Here is a 15,997-nt window from a genome sequence, read left to right as displayed (position 1 = left end):
AAGGATGAAAGTGAAAGGCCAGAAATTGGGCAGGAAATAGGCACCAGTCATCAAATACTATTTCAGGATATCAACACTAAAGATAAAACTAGCTTATAAATTATTAATTGTAAGCACAAATGAGTGGCTCTACCTTTAGACCCATAAAATAGATGAGTTGATATCGAGTTATGTTGAATCCATGGTAATGAGTTGATGTAATATTTCTCTTAGACCTGTGTCATAGGTTGTTTTTTCAGACTTTAAGAAACATTATGTATCCTTTTATATAACCCTGTTTTTAAAAAGCTTTGTAAATTTTTCTTTTAACAGTCGGCCAAATTACGTAAGCTGCCTCCTTTTCTTACTGTTTCATTACTAAGATTTAATTTTGATTTTGTGAAATGCGAACGCTACAAGGAAACTAGCTGTTATACATTCCCTCTCCGGATCAATCTCAAGCCCTTTTGTGAACAGGTTTGAACTATTTTATTTTTAAATTCTTTCTTTTCCCCTCTCAAGACTGAATCTATTATTGACCTGATTTTTAGTTGGTTTATTGTGAGAATCTCTAAACCTTGGCACTATTGACATTTTGAGTTAAATTATTCTTTGTTGTAGGAGACTGTCTCATGCATTAGGGTGTGTAGCAGCATCCCTGCCCTCTACCTATTGGATGACAGTAGCATCCTCACTCCCCCTCCCTCAGTTGTGAGAACCAAAACTGTCTTCAGACAAAGCCAAATATGTCTCCTGGAAGGACAGCATGGGCAAGATTGACCCTGTTCAAGTACCACTGATTTATTTACAATCATTTTGAATTTCCAAAGTATAGATTTGTTCCCTTCTTTTTATTAAACCCTTCTTTAAAATATTTGAAATGAAAATTTAAGAACAAAATTAGAAGTTACCCTGCATTTAGAAAACTTACAATTAATTGGTACCACTGATTTGGATTTAGTTTATTTTACATGTAATAATGAATTTATGCATCTAGAAAGTCAAGAGGCAAATGGAAATTCACTAGTCTAGAATTTGTAATCCTTAAGATATAGGGAAAGAAGAGGTTTTGAAAACAAATTAATTACAAAACCAACCTACTTTATGAGCCATTTAAAAATGTTTTTTATAACATTGCTGTACATGCCAAGGTCTGGGTGAAATGAGTAATTATTTCTTATCACAAATCATTCTTACATGTTTATTCAGAATAGAACATTTATTAGCTAGCTATTGAGTTTCTGTGTAAAAAAAGTAATCTTTTTATAAACATTTCTTAAATTCAGGATCTTCACACATGGGCCTTCCTTTACTTCAAGCCAAATTATTGAGCTTTTTGGATTTTGTTGTTGTTGTTTGAATTACCAGTCAAAGGTTCTAATATTCTGTTGCCCCAAGGCTATTATTGACATACCCAAATAAATAATTTTCCCAGAGTTAGTTAATATAATTGTTTCTTGTTTTATAAAAGATAGTTTGTCACATGATTTTAATATACTTTGATGTAACAAAACTGAAATAAGTGAATAAATTGAGCACTTATCTAGGAAGTTCACATTAATTTTACTTTTGGATTTCTGTATTAATGGAAAAAAGCCACTGTGCACCTTTGTATACACCTTGTCTTTTGCCTGTACTAGACATTTTAAACTGCTGCCCACCTAAAAAGTTTAATATTTTAAGCAAATAAATTCTTAAAATAACCGACACCCATCAAGGGGCCGCCATAGGTACATGTGAACATCACAGATGAGCGCTGACTGAGTTGAGAAGCAAAGCCGGAAGAGAGCTTATGTCATGTACTTAGATCCCTCAGGTGTAAAAAAGCCTCTTTTTTCTTCTGCATCAGAAATTTAAACAAACAGCTTTAAAGTGCCTCTTAATCTAGAGTAGCTTTTCGTTTTATTTTGTTTTTAATTGCTAGTGTAGGAGTACATCTGCTAGATCACTCATGATTATGGAGCATATTGATTGTAGAAAATGTGATCATAGAATTAATAAAACAAGAAAGAACCTCTTCCACTAAACTGCCTCTAAACAAAACCACATGATAGTCATAATTACCAAGTTCTTATTCTAGTGTCAGGAGGGGTGATAGTTGATCTGGCTTTGACTTTGAGGCACATGACAACCTAGTTGAAATAGAGGACAATTTAAACTAGATATGTATCAATTTAAAAAAAGGTGATGCATTTTAAAAGAAGAGTGCATCTATAAAATAGCATAAACAGGTATTGTACGAAGATGGGTTTCTCTTGCTAAAAATTTCTGCAACAGAATCACTGATAGGGTAACATGTTTCATTGTTTTATTGGCTTACATGGTCTTAGCCAAAGTACATAAAAGTAATGTATTTTTCAGGTACGTGTGTTCATGGTCGGCTAAGAGGCAGAATTTGATTGGTGTAGTGTGACTGGCCATTAGATCAATTTAACATTAATTAATTTTAAATTTAAAGCCAATTACTTGAATTCATCTTTACTCTTAACAACAGTGAAGTTTCTTATTAGTTTCAGTAGTTGAAATTATTTTTTCTTTTGATTCTTATCTTAGCATTTTATGAAAACTGTATCAATATTTATGTTCTTTTTTCTTTTAGAATGAATTGGATGACTTAGAATATATGTATGACCTCTTCTCAGTTATTATACACAAAGGTGGCTGCTACGGAGGCCATTACCATGTATATATTAAAGATGTTGATCATTTGGGAAACTGGCAATTTCAAGTACGTATAGAAATTTATTTAGAAATATCTTTGCAATTTCTTTTCTATTCCTATTATTTTGTTGAAGATATTTTGTTTACCATTTATTTTATATCCACTCTGTAGAAAACTTTGATAGGCACTGAAAGTTAATACAGATACAAGTTTTAAATTTTTATTTCTAAATAATTTCACACATACAGAAAAATTACCAGAATAGTAAAAACACCTCCTGTATACCCTTTACCTAGATTCTCTGATGAACATTTTGCCACATTTGTGCATGTGTATACACAGACACACATTATTAACATTATCATTATTAGCGCGAACCGTTTGAAATTAAGTTGAAGACACCAGGTCCCTTTACTACTAAATACTTCAGTGTTTATCTTCTAATACCAAGGATATTATCTTACATGAACATTGATTAAAATCAGGATCTTCTAACATAGATATAATACTGTTGTCTAATACTTAGTTATGTTCAGATTCCATCAGTTTCCAGTTCACATCCTTCATGGCAATTTTTCCCCCACTCTAGTGTCAAATCCAGTGTCAAGCATGGTATTTAGTTATCTCTGATATCTCCTCTAATCTGGAACCATTCCTTACCTATACAGTTACTCCATTATCATAAAGAGATAGCACAATTCCTATAGCTGACCATTATTGAGTTTTTTCTGAAAAATAAAATGAGCATTGATTTAGATAACACACAATATTAATTTTGTATCCTGCAGATGGTAGGTGAACATGTGATAAAAACAGTAAATCCCATGTCTATAGCTTGCACAATAGGATTTAAGACCAGGGTGAATTTTGTCCTGTTTATTATAATATGACTGCGTAGTCATGTCTTTCATGGTTGCTCTTTGAAACAGTGCTCAATAACCACTGATTGAATGACATTTAAAACTTTGATCTTCCTAGAATGGTTTCCTGTGAGAGGTATAAGAAGGATTTTTTTCCACTTGAAAAAATTACCCATTTCTATTTATTGAGTAATCAGTTTTTCTCTACCAGTCTACTGTGCCAGTTCTATTATGTCTACTGTTCATTTTTGTGTGAGTCTGTTTTTCAGCTCTCTATTCTATTCCATTGTTCATTTTTTTCTATTCCTGGACAAATACATTGTCAATTTCCATAGCTTTATAATAATCTTGATCTCTGGTAGGACAAGTCTCCCTACATGCTGTTATTTTTCAGGAGTGTGGGACCTGTCTTCATTTTTTATGCTTCTGTGTACATTTCTAGAATCACCTTGTCAGTAGTCTCACAGATGCACATGTGTGTGCACATACACATATACACACACATACTCAATGGGATTTCCGGTCTTCATATGTGCACAAGATATACCTTTTCATTTTCTAAAGTCCCTTTAATGTCTTACTAAAATGTTTTATAATATTTCTCAAAAAAAAAATTTACAGATGTTCCGAGGGAAAGTGCTAACTGGTGTCTAGTTCCTAGGAAATTATAATCTATTACACATCAACCCCAAACACAGTAAAACGTCTATAGGTAAGTCACAAACCATCATGTTAGGATGTAAAATGCTTGAAGCGTAGCTTCCTATTATCAGAAAGTGAATGCTATTGTTGACAAATACTTACTCCACATTTAGTTGTAATATGGCATATCATGGTGCCAGCAGTATCCAAGATGCACAGTCCCTTTGACGACACTCAGCCAGCTTTTCAAAACGTTCATCTGTATTTCTGACGTTCTATCAGTTGTATTTGGAACATATTGAGAGATATATGTTCTGTAAAGTTTGGATATGAAAAAAGTCAAACTGTGTTCTACCAGGAACATGTTTACCAGGGAGATGGTCTATGCCTAAATTTTGTGTTTTCTGGAGTGTTTGTGGCTGGTGTATTGAAATGCAGCTTTCTTTAGTATGTTGATTTTATATACTAAAATATATAAAATATTAAACAGTGTATATACTAACAACCAATAATATTGCTAAATACTCTTATGTTGAAGTCATCTATGGAAAAAGACGGTTTTGTTTTACCTGTCGAAATCTTTTGCCTTCATTTCTTTTACTTACTGCAGTGAATGGAACTCCCCTTCTGGCTTGGGAAAGCTATACAAGCATTGCTCTCAAGTGCTTGTACCACATTTGCCAAGACACCATCTTGTCGGGCACCTTCCCAATTAGATGAAGTGAGACACTTGTTATCCTCATCAACTGTTTCAGCCCTCAACGTTACCATGTTTAATTTGAGCTGATCCGTATTGTGTTACTATACTTTCCCTTGAACTACCTTCTTGTATTTTTAGTTTACCATAGTAGAGAATCCTTAAGAAAGTGGCCTTCTCACTCTGCCTTAAACTCCCCTTAATTATCAGATAGGTTTTATTTTGCTCTCTAAGATGAAGCCTTTCATTAGATTCTGATCGAAGCTTGTCACCAGGTCTGGTAAATGTTTATTATGGTGTTCATTTTTTTTTGCCTTGCCCATTCCCATTGCAGTTCGTGGCTCTTTTCTTCCGGTTGTGCCTCCAACTGTTGTGACTTTTTTCAATATTGCTGTGTCTCTCTTCAGTCTTAGGAAGTGCTCCCAGCCTCTCTGTCAGCCCAGCCACCTCAATGGCTGCTACAGTTTTTGCTCAGCCAGTTTGAAGATTTGAGGTATTTTTCTAGCTGGCAATATTTATCCTCAGTTTTTTGATGCATAAAATATGTTTGCAATTTCATCTTCACGTTTATCTTTGAGGTCATGCACAAAGGCAGCTTCACACTCTGGTAAGACAGCATGTTTTCAGAGTAGTGATTCTCTCTTCCTTGACTTTCTTTTGGGTTGTGGTTTCCTGGACATCTCTTATGCAGTTTTGTGCTCATTTCTTCAGAATTGATCAGCTTCTTTCTAGCAGCATCAGGATCTCTTCGCAGTTCTGTGACATGACTCGAAGGGCAGGCAGGCATTCCTTCATTTGTCTTCAATCTCTGCACTGCCTGTCCATTTTTTGAAGCTCTAACACCTTAGCAAGGTCTTCCTTGGGGCTTAGAGAACAATAGAATATTGTGCTTGGTATGTTTTCTTGTTAATGGCTGTCAAGCATCCCATGTAATTTTTTTTCTTATTGTTCTGTTCTTTAAGAATCACTAGCTTTTCATCCAGAGCTTCATGCTGTTCAGATAATGATTTTGTGTTTTAAGAATTTCACCTGCAGTAGATATATCTGGTGGACACTGTGTTTGTCTCTTTTACCACCATTATTCTGACAGATCCCCTGTGCCCACGAAGGGTCCCAAATATTCTAATTGTAGCCGGGTAGTGTTCTTTCTACTTACAGTTCAGCAATTACTTCTTCCCTTTCAAGGGACTGTGCTCTGCATACATGGAGTTCTTTTAGTAGGTACTGCCTGTAAGGAGTAGTTTTCAGGACCAACCTCATGTAATTTTCCCTGGGTTAAAGCCAACATTTTAGTCTCTCTTAGTGTGCCTAGAAGATGATCCCTTTCTTCTAGCATGGAGGCCACTAACTGCAAAACATAAATGTAGATGTGGCTATAAAGAGGAGCCTGATCCATGCCTCCAACTTCCTGGGGGGACTTCGGCTTCACAGATGGTTGGCATCATTTGGAATATCATCTTGCACATTTGAGGAAGTGGGGCAAAGAAGGCTCCATGACAGCACCCAGTTGGCAGCTCTATGACTGGACCAATCTGTCCCAACATGGCCAGGGTCAGACACTGGCAGAGTGGAGGAGGACTGGGCCCAGCCTGTATCTCACCTGGATCAACTTGTCATATGTTGGGCTCATAGGCTCAAGCGTCATCCCTACAATGCCAATTTGCCTCTCCTCTCCTGTCATTTTTAAATCTCTTATTCCATTGTCATAAATTTCTTCAAGCACGTTAAACATACTTATTTTCTTATTTTCTCTCTGATAATTGCAGCATCTGAAGACTTTGTAGGTCTGACTTGGTTATCTTCTGATGTTGCTGATTCTATTTCCTTGTGATTTTGGTATGGTGGACTGTAGGCTTCTTGCTTTGTTTGTTTGTTTGCTTTTTAAGAACTTGATTGATGGGAGTAATTTGAGGACTGAGTTAAAAGTGCCTTCTTCCAAGAAAGATTTGTGTTTGTCTCTAACACAAGCCTGGGATCACTACCAGCCCTTAACAACATTAAAATCAACTTCATGGTTTTAGAGCAAAACAACCAGTAGGAATTTGGGACACAAACCCATATGAGGACCTACTTGTGATTTAAGGACATTTTTCCCCCTTCATCCAGTATCAAGGTCAAGGCAAGCCAGTTCCTCATTGTCCTTTATTGTAAGGTGGATTTTTCTCTAGGTTGTGCTTATATTGAAGGTATAGCCATTTAGGGATTCCAGCTTTTTGCTGCATTTTATCATTGTGATATATTAAAAAGTATATATTTGATCATCCTTTCCAGTTCCTGTTCCTAGCACAGAGCTCCTTGGAATTTCCTGAGTGATTGGAGTGTCCTTTGTTATTCATAATGGGCCCTTTCCACTATATCTGAGTTGATGTTAATGAAGTCACTCTTAGATGCCTCAGGATGGAGGCTGGTTGCCAGAGAAGCCAGTCCATTATTAGAGGGTTGAAACTTACAACCCTGCTTCCCTGACCTTGGGGAGGGGAGAGAGACAGGAAATTGAGTTCTGTCACCAATGACCAGTGATTTGTTTAATTGATCATGCCTCTGTGATGAAACTTCAGTGAAACCTCTTGAAAAATGAGGTTTGGGGCATTTCTGGGTTGGTGAACACATTTTCATGCTGGGAGGGTGGCCAGCACGACTCCACAGAAACAGAGTTTCCTGAACTCTGGGCCCTTCTGGACCTTGCTCTATGTCTGTCTCCATCTGGCTATTCATTTATATCTTTTATAATAAAGTGTAGTGTAAGTTCCTGAGTTCTTACCGTTATTCCAGAAAATTATGAACTTGAGTTGGGGTGAAGGGAACCCTAGAATTTGTGTTCAGCTAGGCAGAAATGTGAGTACCCTAGGGACCCCGTATGTGGTTTGTGTTTGAAGTAGGGGACAGTCTTATGGGACTGAGTCCTCAACTTATGGAGTCTGTGCTATCACCAGATAGTGTCAGAATTGAATACAATTGTGTGACACCTAGTTGATGTCAGAGAATTGGAGAATTGATGGTTGTTTGAAAGATGAGTCCCTCGACTCCCCTCTTTGGGTAGGCCTAGGCTTTCTTTCCCCAACTCTGTCCTGTATGGGCATCAAAATGGAAGTTCAGCGTCAGCAAGATCAGTGTCTTAGTCCATTCAGGTTCAGGCTGCTCTATCACAACACTTAGACTGGGTAATTTATAAACAACAGAAACTTATTGCTCACAGTTCTGGAGGCTGGGAAGTCAAGATTAAGGCACCAGCAGATTTTGTGTCTGTGAGGACTTGCTGTGCTTCATAGATGACACTTTCTTGCTGTGTCCTCACATGGCAGAAAGGTCAAACAATACTCCTTCAGGCCTTTTTTATAAAGGCACTAATCCCATTCACGAGGGCTCATCTTTTGTGACCTAATTATCTCCTGAAGACCCCACCTCATAATACTATTGCACTGGTGATTAGGTTTCAACGTATGAATTTGGGGGGAACCTAACTACTCTGGCTATAGCAGTTGCAGAGCCAGAGGCCTCATCTCTGGATTTCTTCCCCACATTCCCATTTCACTTTTTGACCTCGGAAGAGTTTTCCCTGATGTTCTTGCAAGCCATAGTGTGTTTAAGATGTTTTTATTTGTTTTGGTTTTACTTTATCTACCATTTTTAGTAATTTTGTAGCAGGATGATTGTATCTGGCCTGCCGTATTTTTCCATCACTTATTGATCATTTATTTTTGGCTTGCATTGTTTATGACTATCTATATTTCTGGTTTTAAGTCAATTTAAAATACTTTTGGAAGATGGCATGTATAGAAAAAAAAGGCAATGAAAATAACTTACCAGGGGAATTTTGACATGTTCCCCAATACCTTCATAAAATGGGGTGAAAACTTAGATGATCAGGAAATAGAAAGGAGTATTTAAGCTGAGCCTGGCCTGCAAAGATGAGTAGAATTTCCTTAGGTCAGCACAAGTGAATGAAACCATACGGGACGAAGACCGGAAAATACTTTGAACTGAATTTTAATGAAAACTCCACATATCAAATTATGTAAAATGTAGCTAAAGTAGTGCTAAGCTGGAAAATACTCAATGAGGAGCTGGAATTCAAAGCAAGGTCTGCCTGATTCCAAGCATATGCAGATTATTGTGATGTTTTTACCGCCGTTTCATCATCTTGAAACCTTTTTCTTTTTTTTTTTTTTTTTTTTTGGTAACTTCTTGCTCTGTCACCCATGCTGGAGTGCAGTGATGTGATCACGGCTCACTGCAGCCTTGACCTCCTGGGCTTAAGCAATCCTCCCACCTTAACCTCCTGGCTAATTTTTTTTTTATTTTTTGTAGAGTGTCCTGGTCTGTGTTGCCCAGGCTGGTCTTGAACTCCTGGGCTCAAGCAGTCCCTCTGCCTCAGCCTCCCAAATTGCTGGGATTACAGGCGGGATCTACTATGCCTGGCCAACATTCCTATTTTGTTACTTTTTAAGTGGTTAGTGATAGAAACTCATGTTGTTTTCCTTCCTAGGAGGAAAAAAGTAAGCCAGATGTGAATCTGAAAGATCTCCAGAGTGAAGAAGAGATTGATCATCCACTGATGATTCTAAAAGCAATCTTATTAGAGGTAGAGTATGTGTGTGTAAGTAATTGTGTGTATGTATATATTGTGTGTATGTGTGCATGTGTGTATATATGTAAGAATATATGCGGTTTAGTTGCTAGATGTGATATTATTACCATTCATAGTCTTTTTCCTTAAGGACATTCTCTGTATCTGTATTTTAATGATTTTTGTGGGGATTTTCTAGTTATGAATGAAATACATATTCATGGTAGAAAATTCAAGAAAAAAAGACAGAAAATATATAAAAAAGATGAGAAGTATAAATAGGCCAGATATAGTTATTGTAAGCACTTTGATATATATTCTTTGCATTCTGTTTTCTCTATGTTTATTTACATATATTGGAATTGGGTTATGATTTTTTTGGCTATTATTGTCATTTTAAACCAAATTGAGCTTTACTAAATGCTGTTTGCAATTTATTACATTTCCATATTATCCTTTTAATGTCTGTGTGACCTGAAATTATGTCCCCTTTTTCATTCCTAGTAGTCACTGATAATATCTCAAGTATATAACTTTTAAAGTTTGTTTAATATGCTGTTTTAAATATGTGAGGTCTTCTTTCATTTATTCATTCATCCTTAATAAATGATTTGCTATACTTCCTGCTAGGGACCTGGGCTGAATACTTTAATTATATCAATCTATGATGACTGTATGAATTTGCTAGGGCTGCCATGACAAAATGCCACAGACTGCATGGCTTAGATGATAGAAATGTATCTTCTGATAGTTTTGAAGGCTGAAGTCCAAGATCAAGGTGTTGGCAGTTTAGGTTTCTTCTGAGACCTCTCTCCTTGGCTTGCAGATGGCTGCCTTCTTCCTGTGTCCTCACATGGTGTTTCTTCTGTGTGTGTGCTTCCTGGTGTTACTTTGTCCAAACTTCGTCTTCTTCTGATAATGCCAGTCAGGTTTACTTAGGGCCTACTCTAAAATGGAAAACAGCCTCGTTTTACCTTAATCACCTCTTTAAAGGTCTAATCTCCAAATGTAGTCACATTCTGAAATATTGTAGGTTAAAAATGCAACATATGAATTTTGGGGAGATACAATTCAGCCTGTCACAGCTACATCTCACCCCCTTTTAGAACTTGTTTACACTTCAAAACATTTAGATAAGACATTAATCATCTTTGTTTTTGCACTTATGTATTTCTTCCAAAATTCTTGTTTAATATCAGTAATTTACATATTTAAATGAAAAATTCCTTTTTAATGTTGGGAATTTACCAAACCTTGGGCTACTTTTGATATTGCTCTTCAAATGGTTAAACTGTGGCACACGGAAAATAGCAAAAATCCAAGTTTTCTCAACTGAGGCTTAACCAGTTTTTAAAAAACTTTTTATAATAGCTGTGATTGAATCAACTTACATATTTGCTGTTCTAGGCATGTTTAATTAGGCATAATCCTGTTGGTCTCTTTGAATTTGTAAGTATGCAGTTATTTCTCATCAGATTTTCTTAAGTGACTGTTTCTTTCATAAGGAGGAGAATAATCTAATTCCTGTTGATCAGCTGGGCCAGAAACTCTTGAAAAAGATAGGAATATCTTGGAACAAGAAGTACAGAAAACAGCATGGACCACTGCGAAAGGTAATACATGGCATCGTTTTGGGAAGTTCTAGTTCCAAGAAATTTCATTATGATCCCAACAACACGAATTCCTTGCAGAAAGATATTTAAAATAGGTGAAAATAAAGTCACCATATTTGTATAATGGCTAGAATCCAACTAAGTTACTTATTAAATATTACTTACTGAGTTACTTATCATAGAAACAAGAAGTAAGCAAAAATAGTGAGGAGCAACTCCTAAAAAATGTCAGAGTTCATACCCTAAAGCTTATCATTTTACTTGTAGAAATGTCTTCAGGTATTCACCCAGATTTCACTTGATTTTTTTACACAAAATTCTAGTAAAAGAATTTGCCTTTTTATCTAGGGTATCAAATTTATTGGCATAAACTTGTTCAAAATATCTCATTATCCTTTTAGTGTCTGTAGAACCTGAAGCTATGTTCCATTTTTCATTTCTGATATTAATAATTTTTATTTTCTCACGTTTTTTCAACAGTCTTGTTTGGGGATTATCAAGGTTTTTTTGTTTGTTTTTTTGAGTTGAGGTATACTCTGTTGCCCAGGCTGGAGTGCAGTGGCACGATCTTAGCTCACTCCAACCTCTGCCTCCCAGGCGCCAGTGATTCTCCTGCCTCAGCCTCCTGAGTAGCTAGCTGGTACTACAGGCATGTGCCACCACACCTAGCTAATTTTTGTAGAAATGGGGTTTTGCCATGTCACCCAGGCTGGTCTCAAACTCCTGGACTCAAGTGATCCGCCTGGCCATCAAGTTAATTTTTTAAAAACCTTTTCAAGAAACCAACTTTTGCCTTAGATGTAATTTGATGTAATGCTATTGATTTTCTCTATTGCTTTTCTATGTTCTATTTCATGGATATCTGTTCTTATTTTAAAGTATTTTCTTTCTTCTACTTCTTGGGACTTAATTTGATCATCTTTTTCTAGCTGCTTGGGTTGGTAACTCAGTTTTTTTTAAACCTTCTAATACACACTTTTAAAGCTCTAAATTTTCTTCCGAGCACTAGTTATATTCAACAAGTTATATTGTTGAATATAGTTATATTGCTGAATATAGTCAGACAGTTATATTCAATAAGCTTTCATTTTCATTCAGTTTGAAATATTTTCTAATTTCTCTTATTTTTTCTTTGGCCCTTGGGTTCTTTGGAGGTGTGTTGGTTAATTTCCTAATATTTAGGGGGGTTCTAGTTATCTTTTCGTTATGTCAGTAAATTGATTTCTAATTAATGCCGTTGTACTTTGAGAACATACTCTATATGAGTTCAGTTCTTTTGAATTTATTAGGACTTGTTTTATGGTTCAGAGTGTTGTCTATCCTGCTTAATGTTCTGTGTTCACTAAAGAAGTTGTTTTCTGCAGTTTTTGGAAGTAACATTTCACAAGTGACAACTAGATCAAATTGATTGTGTTCTTTGTTTCTTCTCTATTCTTATTATATATGGTTTTGCCTTTTCTATTAATTACTGAGGAATTTTAAATCTCCCAACAATAATTGTGGATTTGTCTAATTTTTTTAAAAGAAAGTTTTGACAGTTTTTGCTTCATGTATCTTCCTGAAGCTATATTATTAGGTGCATACACACTTAGTATTGTTACTGCCTCCTGATGTGAAACACTTGCCTTTTTTTTGAGACAGAGTTTTGCTCTGTCACTCAGACTGAAGGGTAGGAGCACAATCACAGCTCACTACAGTCTCGATCTCCTGGGCCCACGAGATCCTCCTAGCTCAACCTCCGGAGTAGTTGAGACTATAGGCACACCTGGCCTCACCGGGCTATGAATTCTTTTTTATATTTTTTATTTTGTAGAGATGGTGTCTCCGTATGTTGCCCAGGCTGGTCTCAAACTTCTGGGCTCAAGAGATCCTCCCACCTTGGCCTCCCAAAGTGCTGGGATTACAGGCATGAGCCACCACACCAGAAATGCTTGTCTTTATCTCTGCTAATATTCCTTGCCTTGAAATCTACCTTGTCTGGTATTAATGTAGCCATATAAGCTTTCTTATACACGTGTGTCTCAGTATGAAGTTGGTTCTTGTTTATTTTGGAAAATTATGGTTTTTAAGGAATTGGTTCATTTATCTGAAGTGTCAAATTTGTTGGCATAAAGTTGTTTAAAATCTCACCATATTATCGTTTCAGTGTCTGTAGCATAGGAACTTATGTTTCCTTTTTCATTTCTGATATTGATAATTTGTCTTTTTTAGCTTTCTTTTTCGTTGCTGGGGTTTATCAAGTTTATTAAACTTTTCAAGAAAACAACTTTGCGTGTGTTGATTTTCTCTGCTATTCTATTTTCTATCAGATGACAGAGAGTTTGACAATCTTTTCCTTTTTATTAGAATGTTTAGTTATTTACATTAATATAATTTGTGTGGCTGGGTTTGAATCTCTCGTCTTACTATTTATTTTCTATTTCTCCTCTATTCTTTGTTATTTTCTTGTTCCTTTCCTGCCTTCTTTTGGATTAATTAATAAATTTTTAGTGTCCCATTTTTATCTCTTTTGTTGGCTTTTTAATCTATGTATTTAATTTCATCTCGTGATTACACTATGTATAAATTAATATGGTAAATTACAAATTAATATTATACCACTTTATGTATACTGTAAGATGCTTACAATAGTATAATTTCATTTTCCCTTTCCCATTTTTCCTACTATTGCCTTCTTCTATTTTACTATTACATATAATGTAAATTCCACTATACTTTACTACCTCTGCTTAAACACTTTAGTGACTTTTAAATAAATTAAGGAAAGAATAGTGTTTTATATTTATCTTTTCTGGAGTTTATTGCTCATTGTTTATCCAGGTTTGCATTTAATATCATTTCCCTTCAACCTAGAGAGTTTCCTTTAGCATTTCTTGAAGTTCAGAATTGCAGGTGAAAAGTGCTTTCAGATTTTGTCTGAAAATGTTTATTTTACCTTCATTTTTTAGTGATATTTTTGATAGATACAGAATTCTAGGTTAATCACTTTGTGTTTTTCTCAGTGTTTTAGAGAGGCCCATTGTGTTCTGGCTTCCAGTATGTTGGATGAGAAGCCAACTGTCATTTTTTATTTCATTCTCTTGAATGTAATGTTTCTTTTTCTTGGTCTGCTTTTAAGATTTTCTTTTTATCTTTGGTTTTCAGCAGTTTGACAATAATGTATTTAGGTATTGTGTTCCTTGTGTTTATTTACATTTTATTGCTAAGTATTTTTAACATCTGTGGTCCAAAGTCTTTTTTAAAATTTTGGAAAAACTTTTGGCCATTATTTCTTCAATTTCTTTTTCTGCCTCATCTCTCTTTCTTTTTCTGGGAGTCTAACTATATACAGTCATCCTTCCATATCTATGGGGAATTGGTTCTAGAACCCCCAGATGACACCAAAATCTGCGGATGCTCAAGTCTCTTTCATGAAATGGCATAGTATTTGCATATGGTCTAGTCATATCCTCCTGTATACTTTGAGCTATCACTAGATTATGTGTAATACCTAACATAGGCTGGGCGTGGTGGCTTACACCTGTAATCCCAGCAAAAGGGAGGTCTAGGCAAGAGGATCGCTTGAGCCCAGGATTTTAAGACCAGTCCTGGCAACGTAGCAAGACCCCATCTGTACAAAAAATTTAAAAATTAGCTGGATGCGGTGGTACGCACATGTAGTCCCAGCTATTCGGGAAGCTAGGGTGAGGGGATTGCTTAAGCCTAAGAGTCTGAGGCTGCAGTGAGCTATGATCATGCACCGCACTGCAGACTGGGCAACAGAATGATACCCTGTCTCCAAAAGAAAAAAAAAGGAAACAAACCTAATACAATATAAATGTTATGTAAATAGTTGTACTGTATTTTAAATTTTTATTATTTTTCACTATTATACTGTTATTTATTTTAATGTTTTTGATTCATGGTTGGTGGAATCTGTGGATTTGGAAACTGCAGATACTGAGGACCAACTGTATATATTCGACCATTTGATAATTCCTCTCAGGTCTTAGATGTTCTGGGGACTTTTGTTTTGTTTTGTTTGAGACAGGGTCTCACTCTCTTGCCCAGGCTGAAGTGAAGTGGCGCAGTCTCGGCTCACTGCAACCTCTGTCTCCCAAGCTCAAGCAATCCTCCAACCTCAGCCTCCCGAGTAGCTGAGATTACTGGCATGTGTCACCATACCCAGCTAATTTTTTGTATTTTTTTGTAGAGATGAGGGTTTTGCCATGTTGGCCAGACTGGTGTTTTGTTCTTTCATTTTTTTCTTCTCGTGCTTCAATTTGGACAATTTCCATTGATCTGTCCTGTCCTCAGCTTTGCTAATTTTTTCTTCTACTGAGCCACTCTTCTGTTAAGACCACCAAATGAGCTATGCATTTCAGATATTATACTTTTTAGTTGTAGTCTTTCCACTTAGTTCTTAAAGTGTACATTTCTCTGCTGAAGTTCCCCTTCTCTTTACCCATTCTATTCATCTTTTCCTTTAAATTTTTTAACATATTTATAATAGCTATTTGCTATTATAGCTAGATTAATTCTGAATTTGATTCTGTTGACTCTTTTATTCTCTTTTGAATTGACCATTCCATCTCTTGATTATGAATAACATTGTCCTGTTTCTTTGCATGTCATATAATCTTTTCAATATAAATTTTTATTTTTTAATTACAAATTGATAAATTTTAGTTGTATATATTTGTAGGGGTACAGATTGATGTTTTAATTTGCAGATACAATACAGAATAATTAAATCAAACAATGAACATATCCATCATCTCAAATATTTATTTTTTGTGGTGAAATTTACTCTCAGCAATTTTGAAATCTACAGTATGTTATTATTTTCTGTATTTGCCACACTGTGCAATAGATTTTTTAAGAAACACAACTTATTCCTACCTTTGAATTGAGGCTTTGTATCCTTTGACCATCATCTGTCCATGTCTTGCCCTCCTGCTCCATATAATCTCATATTGTGGATGATGTGTTGTGGAG

At 35.7% G+C, this 15,997-nt stretch overlaps 1 protein-coding gene across 1 annotated transcript in view; it reads left to right on the top strand.

Annotated features, from left to right (window-relative positions):
* Positions 1 to 15,997, top strand: part of USP40 (ubiquitin specific peptidase 40) — a 92,799-nt gene that overhangs the window by 13,163 nt on the left and 63,639 nt on the right. Inside the window, exons 7-10 of the mRNA XM_011980256.1 lie at positions 313 to 456; positions 2,579 to 2,707; positions 9,327 to 9,422; positions 10,916 to 11,020. Coding sequence (XP_011835646.1) covers positions 313 to 456; positions 2,579 to 2,707; positions 9,327 to 9,422; positions 10,916 to 11,020 — 474 coding nt within the window. The remainder of the gene's footprint in view (positions 1 to 312; positions 457 to 2,578; positions 2,708 to 9,326; positions 9,423 to 10,915; positions 11,021 to 15,997) is intronic.

This window comes from Mandrillus leucophaeus, unplaced genomic scaffold (genome assembly GCF_000951045.1).
Source record: "Mandrillus leucophaeus isolate KB7577 unplaced genomic scaffold, Mleu.le_1.0 Scaffold21, whole genome shotgun sequence".
NCBI classification, from domain to species: Eukaryota; Metazoa; Chordata; class Mammalia; order Primates; family Cercopithecidae; genus Mandrillus; species Mandrillus leucophaeus.
The sequence above is the reverse complement of the archived record's forward strand: the minus strand, read 5'-3'. Positions and strand labels throughout refer to the sequence as shown.